The 22,387-nt window shown below is 35.4% G+C and overlaps 1 protein-coding gene across 2 annotated transcripts; it reads right to left on the minus strand.

The window, feature by feature from the left end:
* Positions 1-3,658: 3,658 nt before the first annotated feature.
* LOC133823423 (thioredoxin-like 3-1, chloroplastic) lies at positions 3,659-5,544 on the minus strand. 2 transcript variants are annotated; one of them, XM_062256195.1, is made up of 5 exons: positions 5,005-5,544; positions 4,815-4,889; positions 4,232-4,298; positions 4,111-4,128; positions 3,659-4,006 (listed from the first exon to the last, which is right to left on the minus strand). In XM_062256195.1, the coding sequence occupies exons 1-5, from the start codon at positions 5,304-5,306 to the stop codon at positions 3,905-3,907; spliced, it is 564 nt and encodes a 187-aa protein (XP_062112179.1). In that variant the 5' UTR covers positions 5,307-5,544; the 3' UTR covers positions 3,659-3,904. The 2 variants fall into 2 exon arrangements, with proteins under 2 accessions (XP_062112179.1, XP_062112180.1); XM_062256196.1 differs by having other exon boundaries at positions 3,659-4,003; positions 5,005-5,541.
* Between the last annotated feature and the right edge of the window lie 16,843 nt (positions 5,545-22,387).

Raw genomic sequence — 22,387 nt, forward strand, 5'->3', positions numbered from 1 at the left:
AAACTATAGTCCTGATCTACGCAAAGCATAAAAACGCATTTTTACCCAGCAATAGATGGCTTATACCAAGAAACCCTTAAAGCCCTATTCAAGAACACAGAAATTGCAGAGCACCAAAATGGCATGCATGGCGTAATAAAAAGCTTAAAGAACAAAGTTCTTACCTGGGCAAAGTGAGGATTCGAAGAAAGATGAAAACTTGAGTCAGAAGACCTACGGCACGACGTCGGACTGGTTTTCGAAGCTTTGAACACTGGTGCGAGTTCTTGAAGATTTTAGCAAAGTTGATGGGTAAAAATTTCTTGAAAGAGAAGAAAGGCCTACTTATAGAGATCGAAGGGACAGCCAAAAGGCAGTAATCATCACTTCCCACTTTTGAAATGTGGGGAAGTGGACAAGCCGTCAGATTGCCTTTTTGGAAACCGAAAATGCTTGATTAGACATAATTATGACACGGTTTTCGAAAATGCACGGGGACTCTGACAGACGTGGAAAGACGAACGATTGTTCCCTTAAGTTTCTTTATTACTGGTCGCACTAAACAAACTTGGGGGGCAAATGTTATCCCAAAAATCAGAAGTGAATGACATGGCAGGAATTAATTGCACGTGGCTGACACCTGGCAAAACCTGTGTTCGACTATCGACCAGGAAGACATTCGGCATTATGCGATCGGTCTTTTCATACGACCAGTTTGGTCGTATGCACGTAACACGCGGAGGAAATCTTAGGCAGTTATGATGGAATCCAAAATTCTCTCCCATGATTTCCTGAGTATCCGATTATTTAGGAAATAATATCTATAACAAATCAATGTAAATCTTCCCTGAGCTTATAAATAGAAGAAGAGGGCTCAGGGAAGTAGATCCTTTTTTTTCTTTTCTGACTTAGAAATCGCTTGAGATTAGAGTGATCACATCAATCCTATTGTATTGTTCTTCAGAGGTCGGTGAAACTCATTGAACCCTAGTTCTTTGATCACTCCTTTGGATCTCACATCAATAACAATCTAAGTGGACGTAGGTTATTACCAGATCCTGCGGCCGAACCACTATTAAATACCGTGTTCTTATTATTTTCGTCATTATGTTCTTTTCAACGCATTCATCCACGTCAAGCGTATGTTGACTTCGTGTCGGTTGCCCAAAATCAGGGTCAACACAGTCAATGCTTGAATTCCATTTGAAGCTATCTAGAAGGGAGAGACATTGAAGTAATCTACTACTGAGCGAAAGAAAGAATGCAGAGGGATAGTAACTCCTGCATAAACATGGTATCTAGACCAGGCACAATAAGCTCCACCGGGATTATTAGCTCTCTGGTGAGGTCGCGAACATATCATATTCACTCCTTCAAGACTCAAAGTCTCGATATGCTTATCAAACATTTTGGAATGTAACTTAGAAGGCTTAGCTACAAACCAGGAAGGCACACAATCCTCTTCTCTCCTTAGCTTAAGTGTATCTAATTGTTGAATCTCAGTTGTAAAAGTCTGGGTGGCCTTTTTCCTGGGTTTACAAGCATACCGAACCTGGCGAGGAGGCCTTGAAGAAGCTTCAGTTTGAGCTTCTTTTACCAAATGTTCTCTAGCCAATGGATCACGTTCTATTATCTTTTGTGTCGCTCTTCGAGCTACTTAAGCATCTTGTTCTTGAGGGAGTCGGGTGGATTTCTTTACCCTCATTGGCGGATGTTGACACTAATTTTTGAGAAACTCCTCTTCGTGAAGGAAGTATAGAGACGACCGGGGAAGGATTTTCTCGAGACGGCGAAGACGATCCTCAGGGGTACGATTGCTAGGAGATTTGGATGAAGAATCACTTTTTTGAGGAGTGCCGCTCAATTTAAGAGATGAAGAGTTGGAGTCTGTATGGTTGTCACCCCCTGTAGTCAAAGCGATTCATCTACAAAAAATAAGGGGAGGTGAGTAAACCAAACAGAAAATGAATGAAAAAAAAATATACACTACTCTATGAAACAATTTCTTTGAGAAGAGAAATCAATTTTCCCCAGATAAAGACATTTTTTTGGTAAATAATAATAATTTTGAGAGATTCAAGCAGATTGTTTCGAATGTCGAGTGGTGTTCGGAGGAATAAGGCCTAAGGTGGTGTCCGAGTGATTTGGTGTGTGTTCGAGCATTCGGGTGTGTGTCCGAGCGGTTGTGCGGTGCCCCGAGCAGCTGGGAGCATGTCCGAGGGGATGGATGTGTCCGAGGAGCTGGTGTGTCCAAGGTGTTGGGGCGTGTTCGAGGAGCAAGGATGTGTGTCCGAGCAGCTGGGAGACAAAACACCCGAGGGCCAAGCAAGGGTTCGATCAGCTAGATCTTTTTAAGTTTTTAAAAAAAAGCTTAAAGATAAAGATGAAGAAGGAGAAGCTTACCCAAATGTATTGAAGAGCCTTTGATTTCTTGGGAAAGCTTGGATTTTCTTGGAGAAGTTGAAGCGCCTTGGAAATTTGTGGAGGTTTCGGCCAAGAGAAAGGAAGAGTGTTGTTGATGATCAAATTCTTCCTTATGAGTAGTGGGCATCCGTGGCTCTATTTAAAGGAGAGAAAGGGAAACTCCCACTTACCTTGAAGACTCTTGTTATTCTCTCTCCCATGATTGGTAACGAGTAACTTCCATTTTCATGGCTGAAAAATTTAATTATACCTTTATTTGCAAAAGTCATTTTTTGAATTTTAGAACACAATAATTATTAAATTTACTGCGGATCCTTACGAGGAGTAGGCAAAGTTTATCATATGAGAAAATCATATAATAAACTTGGGGGGCAAATGTTATCCCCAAAAATTTTGTTCAATGACGTGGCAATCAGATAGACAAGTGACAATGCATGGTCAGTAAATGACACATTAATAGTCAATAAATGTGTTATTTAAATAAGTGAAAAAATTAGGAGTTGACCTGCCGAGTTGTGATATTACTGGTCAAGAAATAAATTTACCTAGTCATAAGTGATTTGCCCGACCAGTGATATGCCATGGCCGATCAGTCATGCGCTTTGCCCGACCAGTGATATGCCATGGCTGACCAATGATATGCCTTGGTCGACCAATAAGTTGTCTTGGCCGACTAGTCACTTTGATGAATGGATTTGGTCGACCGGATGGATCAGAATCTCAGGAGTTAACCGTCCAATGACTCTTCAGTAAAGCCTCAGTAACAAATTCAACCCAAATCACTCGTAACTTCCGTGAGAATTTCTCAGATATCCCAAAGTAATAATTATATTATTGTAATTTCAATTTATTTATATTTTACTAATTAAAGTTGGTTAGAACAACCAAGGACCCCGTCAAACGGGACATTTCTCATATACGATCTATGAACCTATAAATAAAATGCTCATGACATCATTTAGAGGGATCTGGGGATTAAAATAAAACTCTCTAGTTTAGAGATTTTGAGACCATTATTTAGGGCATTCTGGGAGCATTTTCTAAGAGTTCAAAGAGAGAAACACTGTATCTTCCTACTTATACTTAAAAAACTCAGTTGACTAAGATTCATCTGATCTTAAGTATAAGCTAAATATATCACAACTCTAAGTAGATTAGACTATTACCAACAAATTGAGGCTGAACCACTATAAAAATTACTTGTGTTATTTACTTTTTATTCCAGGTTTATTATCGTTTTTGCGTCTACTCGCAGTTAAAATGGAAAAGATAAGAAGCCCTTCATATTCCAAAAGTACAATTTCTTTGGGGGGGTTGGGAGTGGGGGACAAGTTCGTATGCTTTGGCATTTAACCTCTCATATATGTAAAACTATACATTTTTTTTGGTGGCCTAGGATGGATTTGAGTACAAGTACAAAAAGATATATAATTACACATAAGAAGAGAGAGAGAGAGAGAGAGAAGTGAGGAAGGAAGGAAGGATCGGATCGAATCGATAATTACAGATACTTGTTAATCATTTTCCTCACTTCATCAATCACGAGCCATGCTTTATGTCCTCCTATAACTTCTTCTTTTATCTCACCATCTTTCCATAACTGCTACATTTTAAAGAAATTCGAATCAAGATCAATCTAACAAAAACTTGAAGAGAAAATTTTCATTAAAAAAGAAACAGAGGTAAAAAGTAAGACGGTGAACGTACCTGAATGGTTGGCATTTTCTGATCAAGTAAAACACACCAAAAAGAAAGAAAAAAAATGAATCAATGAAATAATATATGAAATAATAGAAGACTGTACTGAGTTCAAAATGACTAATCTTACTTGTATGTTTCCACGCTTCACCAAAGCTTGAGGTACCTTATTGACATCCACGCAATAGAATTGTACTCTGTCATTAACAGAATATACATTGAAATCTCATAAAGATCCTATATCAAGAAACAAGTAACTGCCATTTAAAAAAAGTTTGCTTTTTTATATTGAAGAACTCCTTACCATACTATACAGTACAGGGTAGTTTGTGCCTGGGATTATCATGAATGACAATTGACAAGTTATGTTTATGTTTTTAATGCTAAGTGAAGTCCTCAAATTCATCTGAACATTTAAATATTCTAGTAAGTTCAATAATCCATTACAAAAGAAATTGACTTGGAGTTGATGGAAGTAAAAATAAAAAATGATGTTTCTTGAGCATTTACTGGGAATCTATAGCAGTCCAAGTCGTAGTAATCATAAGTGGAAGAAAACATGCCCTTGAGCTGAAAATCATGTGTAGGTCCTAATCTATAAGTGGGGTCAAAAGCTCTTAAAATATGGAGAACTTACTATATGATTCATAGGAGAATAGTGCAAGCAAAATAAAAAGCACATAATCCTAATCAAGAAAGTTAAGAGAGTTCACTTGCTATCATATTCAGCACTCAATTTCTCCAACTTTGGTTTCAAATATATGCATTTCCGGCACCAAGAAGCCATCCTGACCAAACAACAAGAAGAAGAAAAAGAGTCATAAATTCTTTTTACAAATCGCCAGACAAGTGGCGTGCATAATTATCCGAGACTTCGAACAAATGAAAAAAAAAACTAAGTACCAATCGATGATAATAGGCTGAGAAATCTCTCCTGCATGAGTAAGAATCTGATCAAGGTGATTTGAGTCGTTAATGGGTTCCATTTCAACCGTGGTGGGTCCGGCCAAATTGGTCCAAAACGCCTCTCCTCCCAAGTCCCTCCTCGAAATTTTCTTCCAGTCTCTGTTTCTGAAATCAACCAAAAACCCATAATTCTTTCGCAAAAGCAAGGCACTCCCGTTACTCCAAAACTGAGTTCGATTATCTTTTTGATAGAATTCTCTGCACAAAATATGAGAATTCGCAGCAGCCAGAACAGACATTCTTTCTCTGGTAATAAAGAGAAGAAGAAGAAGAAAAAGAGTGTTGGAAAAGGGTGTGAGATTCAGAAGAATTGAGAGATATAGGAGAAAAGAGTCAGAAGATAAGTGCTAACAGAATCATGATTGTTTTCAAGTTAGAAATGGAATTTAGTTATGGGGAAGTATCGAGATTGGATATTTTGGAAAATGGAGAAGAAATGGTTTCGGGCTGTGATGTTCAATGCTTATCCTGAAAGGTGAAGTTGGGGATGGCAAGTGCAAGCTAGGATGTGGTGGGGCCACATTTGATAGGCATATATTTAAAAAATCATATATTTTTAATGGCAATTTCTTTAGTCCCTCACACAACTTAGGCCAACAAATGGGACCCAAAAAAATTTACCAAGTGTCAAGCTATTAAATTATTTGGTATTTTTATTATTAAATTTTTTTACTTGATGAACCAGCGATGTAAACCGGTTGTAAAAAAATATTGAATCATGGTCTGAAAAGTATGGGCAAAACAGTAATTTGCAGGTAAAAAAAGTCTACAGTGGAGGGCAATATAAAATTAGTATTGTGTTCAAATATATTTACGAAATTGGGAAAGTAATGTTTAGGAGTCACTTAGTAATTTTTAAAGGAGTAGTCAGGAATAACGTTGTATGTAAAAGTAATGAATTTCCCAGTAACTCGTCTGCATATAAGTAACATTTTGATGTCGGTAAATAATATTAAATAGAGTGGTTAGTAATAACATAATAGCTGAAAGTAAAAAAACCGAAAGTAATTATTGTTTGTTTTTTTGCGAGTAACAAATGAATTGTCTTAGTGGATATCTCAGTTTTGTTTGACTTGTTTAATGGTTAGAAGAATGAATTACCATTGATTATGTAGCTTTAGGTTGTATAGTTAATTTAGAATGAATTTTGGCCATTATATGGTATTTGGTATTTGGTATGTAAGACTTTCCCTTTGCAAAAGTTATTTTATAATCTCCTGATGTGTAATACAATTAGAGTATAATAATAATAATACCACTAAACGTACCATATTTAAGTTATAATATTTATATGGTTGCTCGATTAGGAGTCACTACTTCGTTAAAAAAAAGTGTGACTAAAATATTTCTATCATAAATGGAGACTAAAAATTTAATCTCATACAATATAAAAAGATGATTAATTGATGAATCATTTATACTATACTTTTTTAAGTTCATTTGACATGTACGGTGAAGTACATAGGTTTAAATTGCAAACCACATTGGCGGCTTAGTTGATGAGGAAATTAATAATTTGTTATTGATTGCATGGAAGATGGGGTCAAGTAATTGGGATGTGTTGATTGTATGAATATGTGTTATAGTAGAACATCCCCAATCACGGTTGTGTAATCTAAGCTTTGAACTTACAAAATTATAATAGGACCCAATTAATTTTCCAATTGTCAAGTTTTGAACAATTTTGGTGTTTTTCTTTTTTAAACTTTATACTTGATGAACTGGTTATGTAAACGGGATCAAAGAAGTTGTGCTGGCATGACTATGAAAAGTAAGGACAATAAAGTAATTTGCAATCCAAAAATTGTACAATCGAGGGCAATAAGATAAAATATGTATTGTGTTTGAACTTATTTATTATATTGGGTAAGTAATTTTTTGATGCAGCTAAGTAATGTTTAATGAAATGGCCAATAATAACGTTGTATGAAAAAGTAAATAACCTTGAAGTAATTTTGTTTTTTTTTTTGCGTATAAGTAACATTTTTATGCTAGTAAGTAATATTTAATTGAGTGGTGAGTAATAATGTTGTAACTGAAAGTAAAAAAGTAAAAAATATCCAACAATGATTGGAATTGAATGAGCACACCTCATGAGCCTTAGTTGTCTCATGATCATCATAGAGAGCTTTATTCACTTCATTACTCATGTTGACAACAGTGCACTAGTAATACATTTTTAGACAAAATGAGAATTAGATAAATGATACTCATGTTAACAACATAAGAAATTTACTTGGTTCAAACAAGTATGACATAAATCAAGTGGATGGGACTAACACTCTTTAGTATGCACAAATCTAGATGAATACAAAGTTATATAATTTGAATAAGAAGTTTGTTTTTAATTTTCAAACTCTCACCAACATAATACAAGAACCCAGAACAACATTTGTCAATGTTGAATAGAAGATGACGTCTAAGATGAGTCTATTTACTAGCTTGAGTGTAAAGATTGTTTTGAACCACTAAAATTGGCAAATACTGAAACTGCAGTTATTACTGCTTTCTATTGTGACAGTTGAACTGTGCTTAAGTCCAATTTTAGAAAGTTTGGGAGCAAATAGTAGGTCAAGAGATTTTAACCTTACATGATACAATGATGAGAGTTTTAGTCCAATCAGTTGATGTAGAGGAATGCAGACTGCATCTAATTTGTATTTTTCGTACATCAAAACTGTTCATTAGTTCACACTCTAGAAAGACCCAAAGACAATTTCACAATGTACATAATTTCAAGTCAAGTTAGTTGAACAATATAAAACTCGAAGAGAGTAATGATGAATATCGAAGATTAGGTTAAGAAAAAAGTAGTACCTGTTATGAAGATGGTTTTGGTTGCCGTTGAAGTCTTTAATGGTTGTGAATGCCTTAATTGTGTTTCCCACTGATGGAAGATGTCTTATTTGTACGGCCCTATTACAAAACAAGTCCCATATTCGTAATCCGAGCTAGAGTGTAGTATAACACATTCATTGGTACTCCAGGCAATTGATTTTGAGAATTGGATTTGTTGTATGGGAAGTCCAACATCGCTATGCATTTTAATATCCCCATTTCTTAGATCAATAAATTTTATGAATTTATCTTCGATGTTTCCGTACAACAAAAGGTTCCGACTGGCTGCGTGGCAGTGGTACGTCTCCTGTTGAGGTTGGTTTTGATCTGTACAATTTTTGTGCACATATGTGAATAGGCATGAGAATGGGTGGTCTTCCCAGCTTGCAAATCCAGCAATTTTGTGGAAGCCATTTGTGTACATAGTTATAGTTTCATATTGATCAGAGCATCCTGTTATTGTGATGGCTACTCCATTCGATATAGGAGATGGTAGGAGTTTTTTCGTACAATACCTTCTCAAAACCTTTTTTTGAACACAGAAAGTTTCACCTGCAAGGCCATTTATCATAAAGTAAATTATTGAATGGCTAGATTAAATGTTGTTGAAAATGTGAATGACAATTAATAATTTGAATATTAAGGGTGAGTTTAGCAACTTACCGAATTTGTAACAATATCATATACACCACATTTTCCTTCGTCAAAGACAAAAATTGCATGTCTTCCGTTAGCATTTCTAAATCTTGAGTATCTCGCAGTTGGAAATGGCAGCGGACATGGCTCTGTGTGACGCTTTGCAAGTGAGACATGTCGCAATAGGTGTGTTGGGATCTTATCCTTCTGTGGGTCATAAGCGCAATTCTCTGTTTTTATACTGTCAATTAATTGAAGTGGTTTAATGTCCTGAAAATTTATTTCGTCGTTGGACATTATTTAATCTTGTTGAGATTGGAATGTTCGTACTTACTCTAACTTGAATAAATTAGTGATGCATTAATACTGTTAGGCAAAGAAAAAAATTATTAGGACCTATAAATCGATTAAAATTATCTCATAAGGAGGGGAATAACGTATTGTAGTGTAACAAAAAAAAGATTTCGGATTCAATTGATGAGTATGATTTACCACACGAAATTTGTTTAGAAAATGCCTTTTTTTTCTTAGCCCAGACCAGGAAGGCCACTTATTTTGTTTTTATTGTGAACAACTTTGGGATATATATATGGGCTACCAAAGTAAGACCCACTTTGAAATTAATAGTACAGTGATTAATCAAGTCCTTTTCTGAAAAGTTTTTCTTTTATAATTTTTTGATGACACTAAATAAAATTTGGAGTTGGAAAAATACAACGAAAATTGAGATTTTGCAAATGGGAAATAAAATGAAATGAAATATAAGATTTTGAAATTGGGAAATGAGGTGAGATGAAAGTGTAACGTGCTGACCAAGGTTGAATGCAGTAGATATGGGTAGTTATTTTGAAATTACCTTTTGTATTTGGAGTGGTCGCTTAGCTTCCTTCATAAATGAGCCCAATTGATTCAGTTTCAATGGATGGTTGTTGGGCCATCAACATGACCATATGCAGCTTAATCTTACCCCAATGGAGAGGATTTTGTTTGCTTATTGCTTTGCTAATATTTATGGAAGAAGTATGTTCTGTGAAACTTGTTCTTTACAAATTGGGAGCTTTAAATAAGTTGGAGTGCAGAACCTCTACTAGCACCTAGCAATTAATTTTTGTTTTAGTGGCCTGCCTCATTCATAAGTAATATAGGAAAGATCCAGCATACTAAGTTAATTTATGCCCCCATAGAAATAACAATATATTTGTACAATTAAAAGTTGATTCTTGGCTGATATTAAGAGTTCGTATATGTATTTGGTATTAAGTTTGTCTTGCATCCTCCAAAGTTTAATCCCATGGCACGATGGGAACCAAATATTTGCTCATGCATTCTATGTAGGAAGGTGTATGTCGTATGTCATCCTCCCTAAACTCCAGATGCATAAGTTGATAAAGTTCAACATAAATGTAATTCAAATTCATTTTCACTATCATATTTTATGAAAACAACTATTTTCTGTCTCGTTTCATAACCATGTTTCTTAGGGTGAAATTTAGGGTTGATTCAATTAAGGATATGTTCATGTTAATAATATTAATATGATTTCATTTTGTTATTAAATATGAAATAAAAATTGTATAAGGTGTTAACTGAAGCATGTAATCGAAATCATAAACAACACAAGATTACTTTACTTTTATAATTTGAACCGATTTAAAGAGTTTCACACGAGGATGTTGTCCGTAATACATGTTTACATTACAACCTGATATAAGATATAAACTAGATATTTTTTTCCTTTTCAAAAACAGACATAAGGTAAAAGGATTTCACTTGATTAAACATCACTAGACTATACACAAAAGTAGTCTTCTCTGGACATGGCTTACTTGGTGTTAGAGGGGCGATGTGGTGGAGATGGAGAAAGAACTTCGGTATGAGCCTCCTTTGATTTGTCATTACAACAATGGCAACACCCTTTGTTCTTGATTTCCTCCACATCAGTACGCAGATTAAACAACATGCTGAAAGTCAAATTTTGGAAAGTGGTTCGGCTCATGATTATCTCTGCATCTGAAACCTCCGAGTCGAAAGACGATATGGTCACCGGCGACGCATTTCGTTTGGTCCTTGGAGCAGATGGTCCTTCGAACGCAACATATTCATTTCTTCTTGGTCGTCCTTCATTACACCGAAATAATTAAAACAAAAAAAGTAGTGACTAAATGAAGAGACTTATATAGCACTGTGAAAATGCCACTTAAACACCAAATCACTACTTATTACACCTAAAACTACATTTTTTTGGTTTTTTTAAAAAAAGAATAAACTTCTGACCTCGCTTGGGAAAAGGTTGAGTCATACAGTCACCTTCCGATGGTTGAGCTTTCGGTAGTGGAGGAACCACTTTTTTTCCTGGCCTTTGACTCGGTTTCTTCTGTTCCATCGTTTCACAGACCACCGACGCAGGCGGATACGACTCGCCTTTCTCCTCCCGCCGTTCACCGGCATTCTTCGTCGGCGGGTAGCGAAGGTCTTGAAGCGCATATTTTTGTTTTGTCGGAATAACTATTTCTGAAGATGGAGAATATGAAATGGGAAGCCTTTTGAAATGGGTAACTGAACTAAACTTAATGAATTGCCTGAGGTGTTTACAAATGGAATAGTTGGTCTTAGATGTAAGACCCTAGGGAATGATGGCTACTCTGTGGAGCTGTCGAATCACATACCTCTTTATAATGTATATGACGGCATTGCCCTGGAATAAGAAATGTATTGCTTGCAACACACGTTTTTTTCATTAAATTATCTTGAATGTTGAAGTCATATGGGAGACTGCTGATGCTTTCATTGTTGGAGTTTGGAGGCTTAGGAAGAGTTTGGGCTTTAATGGGCCTAATATGATATACATTTATTTATTTTTTTGTAATGGACCGAATATGGTACACCGAAAAGATATTTTTTTATTTCAAAAATACCACTTCGAACAACATTTAACATAAATTAGTAGAAGGATTAATGTCGAAGTTAAATAAACTAAATATTTTGATTATGATTTCAATTATTACGATGTATAATTTAATTTTCTAAATGGCGACATGAACAATTATTATAATTTATTAGCATGTATATATTGTTTTATATATATAGTAAAATATCTACAAATTCATACCCGATTAATTAATCAACTCGCTTAAATTATACTATTGTCTGGTCTCGAGTCGGGGACTGTGTCGTAAATTAATAATTCGCTAAATTTATATGATAATATTTTATAAAAAAATACATAGGTCCCATTGAATATATAAATTAATATATTTTCCTCAATTGTTGAAAATATAGATTAGTAAATGAGTTCCCCACAAAGATATTACTAAATGATTGATAAAATAAAATAAATTAACATATATTATAGTAAATTTAATTAAAAAATTATTTAAAAACCAAACCCAATCTCTAACCCAAATAAAAACTCAGCCATTGGTTTAAAACTCTGCTAAAACTTAAACAACTGCATGTAATTCATATAAAAAAAATAAACAGAGCATAACCTTACCTCAATTGTGTAAGTGAAGCTTTAAGTTGCTCCAAACCAAATCCCCAAAGCTCTAAGTTCAGGATAGATAAACGAGAGAGAGTGTGTGAGGTGTTGGTAAGAGTTTCTTTGGGTTTCGTACTGGTAAAAGGAATTAGTGAGTAAGTCTGTAACGTCCTGAATTTAGTATTAAGGCTGAGTGCCTTGTTTACGGTGCTGGAGAGAATAATTAGATTAATTATGTGGAATTAATTGAATAAATGTGTGAGTACGTCGCATACATGATTTACGTGGTTGAATATGTGGATATGTGCATGTTTATGTGTATTACATATGCATGTGGGTTCGTTATTGTTAATAAGGCCATGTTCGTAATTTTGACTTGTTGAGGGTATAAATTTGAGTATATGTGTTAAATGATTGAGGATCTCATTATTATGTGAATGCATTTGTGATGTCGGCTTGAGGCGATTGTAACACCCTGGGTACTCCAGGACCGTTACTGTGAACTTTGAATCGTGCTTAACTTGCTAATCGAGCTATTTGGTTATAAACGTGGTTGTAGCTTTTATTAATAGGTTAAGGTGGAAAACCATGCCGCGGCCCGCCTCCCCAAACAGAGACGGCCACAAATCCATTTCCCCAACACGAGGCGCGGTCGTCCTTCTTCATGCCGCGGCCCAACGACCCAGGGAATATCTCCCTCCCTCTTCAATGAGGTTGGGTCGTGGTGCTCTAGAACAGATCCGCGACCCCACTTGAAACTCAGCCAAAAACCCCTGTTTTCCCCTTCGAACTCATTTCAAAACCTCTTCACACGCCCCAAGGGCAAAACCGTCCTTTTACACTTATCTCGTTAATCATAATTAACACTCTCCAATTCCCACTATTCTCAAATACCAATAAAATCATATCCCTTTACCCTTTAATTCCTGAAAATGCTCTAATCATCGAACCACCCTGAGACTCACCCCGAGCCCCGAATTCAAACCTGTTATGACCAAACCGTTAATTTATATTCAAATATCGTGTCATGCCGAATGGCTCAAACAAATCCACATTGTGATGTGGTATCAATAATAGTTCACCAACATGCATGAAAATACACAATTACGCCCTCGACAGGTCAAATTACCAAAATGCCCCTATGAAGAAATGTGGACCCACATGCATGCATTTAACATCATATTATAATATAATTGAGATAAATATGCACGAAATCATTGAATGGAATAATAAAGCAATTATGCCCCTCCGGCCTACTAATCCAACCATCAAACCGCATTAAGGATTTCAGGGCATTAGAGCGATCCTATGGAGTGGATTAGCGGAATAGTTAGATGCTGGTCTGATGCAGTATCAGGGTGAGCGTAGTGGTATTTTGGGGAACTTAGTGTACATTTGAGATTCAATAGGTAACGAGTAATTATTTAGTGATTATTTTGGTATGTCGGGATTAATTGGGAATTTATAGGACTTTTTTAGGATTAGTGCGAAATGGGAGACAAAGACTGTTTTCCCCTTGTGGGAGAGGTGGGTAGTAAACCTCGCTGTGACTACTTCGCTAATCTGCTCCATTGTGTTCCCTCGAGCCATGTACTGCAAATATATCCACATAATAATATGGTCTCAACCATTTATCACATATAACCGCATTTATTTCCTTAACGGGCCAAAATTACAAGTATTCCCTTCTGAACAGTAGAGGGCCACATGCATATTTAATAACCATAAACATTCATTTAATATACTCACATAATCATATTAATCATACATGCCATCAATTTCACACATTTAACCAAATAAACACATACATAAACTAATTATGCCATCCCAGCACGCTAATGAAGGTGCTAAACCCTATTACCAATTTTGGGTCGTTACACATGGAGTGAGAGTGTCATAGGGCATGAAGCTCAGGCAATGGTATCCCCATTTGTGGGATCAGGTAGGGGCGAAGGCGCAGTAACCAGAAAAAATGTCCCCCCGATAGTTCTACTACTCATGCTCCTGAGTGTGCATTTCTCTGTCAAAAATGGACAATCATGGATTGTAAGAAATGATGTAAGATAATGAGAAGGTAACAAATTGGTGGTTGATTTCATGTTTGTTGACCCATAAAAGTCAATTTGTTGATAATTGAGTGGTACAATTATTAATTTTGTACATCAAAGGCGTAATCATACAATTTATTTTGTGAGTAATGTCTCTATTTTGTGACTAATGTCTCAGTTTTGTTCATAACGATGATTAAAAATTTAGTTTTTGGTTCGATTTGTACAGCCTTCAACCTATATATAGGCTAGGTCAAAAGACCAAAATACCCTCCATGCTTAATTCATCCTTAAAGACCCCGTAGGGCAAAACAGTAATTTTCCACCTATCTTGTTTATCATAATTAACACTCTCAAATTCCTATTATTCTGAAATACTAATAAAATTATATCCATTACCTTTTTATTCCCGGTAATTCTCTAATCATCAAATCATCCCGACACTCACCCCGAGCCCCGAACTCAACCCTGTTATGACCAAACCGATAATTTGCATTCGAAGATCGTCTCATGCCGAATAGCTTGAAAAAATCCACATTATAATGTGGTCTCATCAACAGTTCACCAACGTGAATACAATTGTACAATTACGCTCTCAACGGGCCAAATTACCAAAATACCCCTGAGTGGAAATTTTGACCCGCATGCATGCATTTAACATCATCTTATAATATATTTCACATAAATATGCATGTAATAGTTTAATGAGATAATAAATCAGTTACGACCCTCACGACCTACTAATCTGACCCTTAGACCTCATTAGGGATTTCCAGGCATTCCGTTAGTGAATATTTATTAGTGACTTTTAGTTAGTAAATGTACTCGTACACTTCATCGAAGCAATTTTTTTTTTTGGAACTTCAGTTGTATGATTTATGTTCATAATTAGCAAAAGCTTATTAGTATGGTAGACATATGTTTAATGTGTCCACTTTATGGTTGTTGATGAGAAAATAGGAAATAGATGTTTAATTTGTGATTAAAGTCTTAATTTCACATGTTCACCTTTGAAGATTCAAACTAAAATTGCTTTATTGATACAAAAGTACAAGATGGTACACAGTTTAGGCCTTACTCCAAAGTGGAAAACATATATCTCTTCTAAACTCCAATGGCTCAACCAAGTTCGGTGCGAAACCTGTAAAAGAGAAAGAAAAAACAAATTCAATTATTAAGTATCAAATGAATAAATGAAAGAGAGGGAGAGAGAGAGAAACGTTGCAGGAAATGATAATAGAGAGAGAGAAAGAAAACTAAGGTGCAGTGATAATGCTAAAATTAATTCCCAACATATATATTTATATATGCAAGCGGTTAGTTAGATAGTGTTAGTGGTAGTGGAAATAAAGTGTGTGTGAGAGAGAGTGTGCAAGTAATTGACAGTTTTATGGTTAGTTATGTTTTATTAACATAGTAATGTATTTATATTAATAGTAATATATATTTAAAATTATTTAATTTATTTTATACACAGTTAATTTATTTGATGTTATACGAATACAAATTTTTACATGGATACGTATAGATGTATTATTATATATAAATTTAGATGATTAAAATATGGATATATAATTATCTTATAAAAAATTAATTATTAATATGTTAAAAATAAATATGATTTATTAAGTTTTTTATATTTTATACTTTTAACTATTGATATTTTAGTAGAATAATATTAGTGGTTGAAATACTTATATTGCTACAAAATAATTAGTAGCAAAATATAATTAAAAAAATTAATTTTTTCTACCAAAAAACTAGTAGCTAAAAATTTGAGTTTTGCTACCAAAATAAAATGGAAGCAATTAATATATAAAGTTAAAAAATTTATATTTTGGCACCCATACATTTAGCTACCAAAAGAAAATTAGTAGCTAAAATTATTCATTAGCTACTAATAATTTTTGTAGTAAAAATAGTTGGTGTTCTATTTTTAGATTTTGCAACTAAATTCTTTTGCTACCATAATTTAGTAGCAAAATATAACTAATTGCTACCAAATATATTTGGTAGCTAAAACTTTAGTAGCTAAAAATCATTTTTCTTGTAGTGCGTAAGTATAGAATAGCATGGCAGGCTAAATATATCATATCCTATCACTTGTTTTAATTGTTGAGGTCATTGGTCAACACAACACATTATGTGGGATGTTAGGTGAGCAAAAGATTGCAGCTGGAAAATGTTCATGATATAATGAACTGAAAAAATTCAGTTATCCTATTGTTGTACTCAATAACTATGCCACATGTTCATCCTATACTATCAATATACTATTTTAAATAGACCCTACGCATAGGGTACATATTGGTACCATCATCCTACCTCTCTTCATCAAACCCTCATACTCATAAAATGAAGTTCACTACTTGCAAATTTTGGCCAAAGCTATTTGCATGAATGTTTTTGTTTAAATCTCATATATTCCTATTTAACTATTGTTGCATGTGCAATATAATGGATTGTGATTCATCAACAGACTCGTGTAATCCCTCGGTTCTCCCTGACGTACAACGACCCCAACCACACCCGCCGGAGTGGGAAGAGTTCACTCATTATAGGATAACAACCCTGCCAGCGGAACCTATACAATACATCAACGATCTTCATGAGAAATTGGAGGTGAAGGCAAGCGAAATATTCTTTATAAATTTAGAGAATTTTAGGTTGGAACAAAGGACCCGTTCATTGAAAGATAGGATATCGCAATTGGAAGCCCAGGTGGAAGAGAAGACCAAGGAATTTGAAGATCATAGGTCGGGTTGTATCATGGCTGATTATCAACGGATATCCCAGGCAATTGAAGTACTTAAGACAGAAGCCATTACCAGATACCAAGAGTTTCTGGATCTGAAAGTGAAGAAAATCATGGGTGGTGATGTGATAATGGATGGATGTCCGTGCTAAAGATCACCCTATTTTGTTTCATGTACATGTGGTTCTTCCTTGTTCAAGTTAGATGTGCGTTCAGATGCAGTTGGCAGGTTCACGTGACCGATTATATCAAAACTTGTTGTAAATCATAATCTATTCAGTTGACTATGATTTTGTAACATATTTATCTTATTAGTTCTACCCATGTTGATGATCGAATCTATTGTAACATATTTATCTTAATTTAATAAACTGTCTTTTAGTTGCTTAAACAAAGTGTAAGTAATTATTCTTATACTTGTTAATTGCTCAGGTTCATGTGAATACATTTATTTTTAGCCAAATGAGTAGCTACTACCAGCCTACTAAACGTAGGAGTCTACAAGCCACCTAATGCGAAGCATCACTATACCATACACTGACTGACAGCCGAATAGACAGAGAATGGAGTTGGATGTTGACCCTTAAGTATGGTAGTTGCATTTTACTCTATATCTTTTGCTGATGTTGGTGGTCTATAAAAAATGGTTTAGTAGCAGGATTAATTTAAATCGGCTTGGGTTAAACCATTGCGCTATGTTTACAAGGAAAATTGTTCAAATAATGCCAACTCCAATAAAGTGCTACCACACATGCATTAGTATTGGGAAAATAGAGAGGATACAGAAGGTGACAAACCAAAAATATTGGATAATGACATACTAAGGTCAACTAAAAGAGAAAAGGTGACAACCCACATACACAACATTCAACTACTAGGTGATACATCTTAAGCTTTGGCTTCTTCCCTGTTGTCAGAACTCGATGTCCTCTAACTCTTGGAAGCAATGACTCATAGTGTCTAATGCGTCCTGCATTTGACCAATGTTCTTGTAGTTCAATCCTTTCTTGTAATGACCCAACTACTCTAGACTTTGGAACATTAATGAAAACTACACATAGACCCTAATCCTTAACAGAACTTACAAGTGAAAAGATCATAACTTTATTTAAAACTTGTAAAAACAAATGTTAATACTTACATAAACTCAAAGCAGGATATGGGATCCCATTGTTTTAAAAAAAAACATAACTTAATTGTAATGAAAAGAGATTACATAAATAGGTGCGGAAAAATACACATAAACCATAAATAAAGACTTCATCCTCGAAACCGAAACTCTCGACTCCTTGAATCCATTCCACCTCAATACACATTCCCCAAGCTTCCAAGAACCTTTCCCGCCACTAAAGCTATTTTCCTGCACATATAAACAAAAAGGAGTGAGCCTAATGCCCAGCAAGGAAAATTCATAAGGTAACATAAAACATACTATAACACTTATGTCACATACATACTATAATGGCCATTATTACTTGGGGTCCCATAAACTAAACAAGTCATATGCCCATTAGATTAGTGGGGTCTTGCTAGCTAAGCAAGTCATATGCCCATAATCTATTTGGGGCTTGTTAGTTGTATAGGTCATATGCCCAAGTCTACAAGCATACTTAACATAGCATTTTTCATAACACATATTCATAAGATAACATATAACATCATATAACACATAAATCCTATCCTATTTTCCTTACCAAAATAACCGGGATATGGGAACTGATTTGGGACCTTGGAACACTCCTAAAAACCATTTATAATATGGTGAGTTTATTGAAGAAAAGGGATGAAAGTGAAAAAGGGATTATGCTATCAAAATATACTTACCAAAAACCTTGTGCTTAAGAACTTGGATTTCCTAACCAAGAATAAGAATAAGGTTAGAATGAGTAGAAGACTGTGAGAACTTTAAAGAACATAATACAGAAATGGACTAGAGTTTGGGATACCTTGAGTACTTCTATGATCAATCTAAACCTTGAACCAAAATGTGAATAAACCTTACTTCCCCAAGTGTTTGATAAGCTTATAGTGATCAAGCTTATAATTCCCAACCCACGTATTTACACTCTCACACTCACCTAGCAACTTGCAGCCTCTGAACTTAGAGTAATAGATGAATAAATGGCTGGGTACTAGGTCCTATTTATAGAGTTTAGGAATGAAAAGATCTACATTTAACTTGAATAAAAATAATGGCTTTTAAGTGAAAATAATTTGAATTATCGTTCAGCAGAGGCTGAAGACTCGTTCAGAAAGGTGCTGGACTTATCAAGAGGTTGAAGGTTTGAATGGAGAACGTTTTTGAAAACTTTCAAAAATATGCTGAAGGAGGCGATATATCGCCCCCTATAGGCGATATATCGCCTGGGCCATTATGCCCGAGGAAATCGTGCAACGTTTCGTGTTTTCCGTATCTTCGTACTGCGATATATCGCCTCCTATAGCTGCGATATATCGGCATACGCTGAATATTTTAACACGAACTTACACATTTTTAGCTTAATTTGAATTGAGTAAACAACCTTGACTAAGCCCTCTAACGTTTTCAAAGCTGTTGACTGACCTTAGGGTATTCAAATTTTAACCTTAATAAATTTAATCCTCAAAATACTTAATCATTAATAAACCTATACATAACATGTGCTATTATCTAATTGGTTCTTATCTAAACCTTATAGTATAATAAATATTATCCTCAATATCAGTCATATTAATCAAACCTTAGGTTAAAATTAATATTCCTAAACTATAGGTTAAACTTAGAAAATCTACAAGTACTACTATGAGTGTCCAAATAAATCCCGGTCTGAACCAAAAATCCACAGTCATAAAGATAATACTATTATTACTATTATGCTACTATCTAACTTAGCTAAGTAAAGTTCTTTGGACTCTACAATCGAAAGTTGAGAAAGGATGGGAGTAGACACAGACACTACTTAACTTAAAACTACAAATTATCAATAAAATAGAAATCAATCACATTTGCTCAATAAAACTTCTATTCACAAAATTTCAAGAAATAGCACAACATATACCAAAAATATATAAGATACGAGAAAAAATACGAAAAAAAATCATATCTCTATGTCTTTAGGTTTTTAACTAATTTATGATATCCTTGTCCCGGTTGGCGAGAGTTAAAAATACCACTAGTTAAATATAGCTGTAAACTCATTTAATAATGGACACCATTGTTAACAACATACTATTCAATCAAAATAAGAAAACGAAATCTTTTATTTTATAAGCTAAACCCACGGTTTCGATAATCATAGATTTAGTCCTCGTAGTAAATGTAGGGGTGAGTTTAGTAGAATTTGACCTATAATTATCTATCTTTTGAAATCCAACCTTGTCAAAATAACTAATGAATACCTTACGTAGGGGGACGAATCAAAGCATCTCGAGGCCCCATTAAGTTATAGACTGTGTTAAACCAACGGTGGAGATCAAATATAATTCTTAAAATAAGCTCATTATTAAAATTAAAAAATAGTATTTTTATTATTTATGTTTAAAAAATTAATGACTATGGTTCTTCAAAAAAAATTTAAGATTAGAATTTTTAAAACCAAAGTCCTATAATTTCTTATTAATTCTAAAGTGTCACATTGAAACAAATTCAATTAATTTGGAATTAATTTGTTGCTAATCAATATTTAAGTTTAACTAATATAATGAACCTATACAATTAAGTCCAATTCAGGTAAATGAGCCTTAATAATTGGGCTTGTATGGAGGAGGGCTGGGTCCAATATGTCGTTCCCACTACAAAGGCCCCCAATCTTCCATACAAGGTCCAAAAGACAAGAATTTAAACTTTCATTTTATTAATTATTATTAATTGATTAGGCCCACTATAGTCATGCAAAGTGTTGACTGCATTTTTAGCCAACGACGTGAGAACGTCAAATACGACAAGCCTTCAAGAGAAGATAAATACACAGACAATTTATATAAAGAAAATAAAGAACACACAAGATTTTATAGTGGTTCAGCCCCGATTGTCGGTAATAGCCTAATCCACTTAGAGTTGTGATTTATAGATCTGTACTCAAGATCAGATGGACTGAGCCAACTGAGTTTCTTCAGTACAGATGGCAAAAATACAAGAATTATCTCTCTAGAATACACAGTCCCAATTTTCTCTCTCTAGAAAGAAGAAGCAGAAGAAGAACCCCTCTCTCATCCCATAAGCTCTCTATTTATAGGCAAGGATCCTCAACTGATATCCCCTTATGATAGGGATATTTTATTATATTTATTACATTTAAACATTCAAAATTCGAAATGTAACAAACCCCCCATTTGTGGGAAGAATGAGAGATTCCCGCGTATGTTGTTGAAGCTGTCTCTGGGAATCTTGACTTAGTCTCCTCTAGCTAGTTGATCCACCTCCTACTGACCACTCATGCAAGTGTTGGTCGGACGTGCATGGTGGTAGGACATGCACTTCTCTCCTCTAACATGGCACTTTCCTCCTTGAACCAATCTCCTTGGCTTCTCCTTGGACCAAGGTGGTCTGAGGCAACCTCCTTGGCACCTCACCTTGGACAACATTGAGGAAACCTCCTTGGCACCTCACCTTGGACAACATTGAGGCAACCTCCTCCATAACATCTCACCTTGGATAAGATCAAGGCATTCTCCTTTAGCATCTCCCAAACATGTCCGATCGAACATTGTATAGGCTCTCCTTATCAAAATCTAAGTCTCCTTCCTCTTGCATGAGACTCCTCCTCCTTAGCTACTTACCTTGGACACGTTCGAGCCAACACTTAGGAAACCTTGGGAGGCTTGCCTCCTACACACCCTTGGGGTCTCTTAGGACCACATCCTCCTTGGGGTCTCCTAAGACCACTTTCTCCTTAGGTCTCCTAAGACCACTCCCTTGGGGTCTCCTAGGACCACATCCTCCTTGGGGTCTCCTAGGACCACTCCCCTTAGCTCTCCTAGAATGCATTCTCCTTAGCCTCCTAGGATGCATTCTCCAATTTTTGGGTATAACATTTGCCCCCCAAGTTTATTATACGATTTCCCTCGTATGATAAACTTTTCTTCTAGCAAAATATTCTTGAGATCATTCAAAAGCTTCTATCCGGTTGATAAATTTCCCGTAAACTCCCATGACAGAACTTGTCTGGTGATTTCTTCAAACTCCATTTTCTTGATATGATGAAAACATAAGCCCCCTTTGTATATGTTGCAAGATCATCATAGTATAGAGACAGGTTGTTGAATATCCTCGATTTGGTTGCGCTAGGATTAGAATTTCGGTGATTGAACTCTCCCCGGGTATGGGTCCAAGGCAATCACTTTGGCTCTCCTCGAACATGTCCGAGCCACACACCTTGGAAGCTCAAACTAAGGTCCGATTGGACTCTTTGTGGCTTCTCCTTGGACCAAGGTGGTCCGAGCCAACCTCCTTGAAACTCACCTTGGATAGGTCCGAGCCAAGCACTAGGCTCCTTCAACTATGTCCGATCGGACCCTTGGCACACATACATGCCTCTCCTCAGACTAGGGTCCGAGCCCATCTCTTGAGGTGCCAAAGACCTATGT

This window comes from Humulus lupulus, chromosome 3, assembly GCF_963169125.1.
Source record: "Humulus lupulus chromosome 3, drHumLupu1.1, whole genome shotgun sequence".
Classification (NCBI taxonomy): domain Eukaryota; kingdom Viridiplantae; phylum Streptophyta; class Magnoliopsida; order Rosales; family Cannabaceae; genus Humulus; species Humulus lupulus.

Excerpts from the sequence above, each read along its gene's own strand:
- LOC133823423 (XM_062256195.1), bottom strand. The coding sequence starts at position 5,306 with ATGTCTGTTCTGGCTGCTGCGAATTCTCATATTTTGTGCAGAGAATTC. Across the intron at positions 4,890-5,004 it reads CAGCCTATTATCATCGATTG|GATGGCTTCTTGGTGCCGGA; the intron begins GTACTTAGTTTT and ends TTGTTTGGTCAG. Across the intron at positions 4,299-4,814 it reads AGTGCTGAATATGATAGCAA|AGTACAATTCTATTGCGTGG; the intron begins GTGAACTCTCTT and ends TGTTAATGACAG.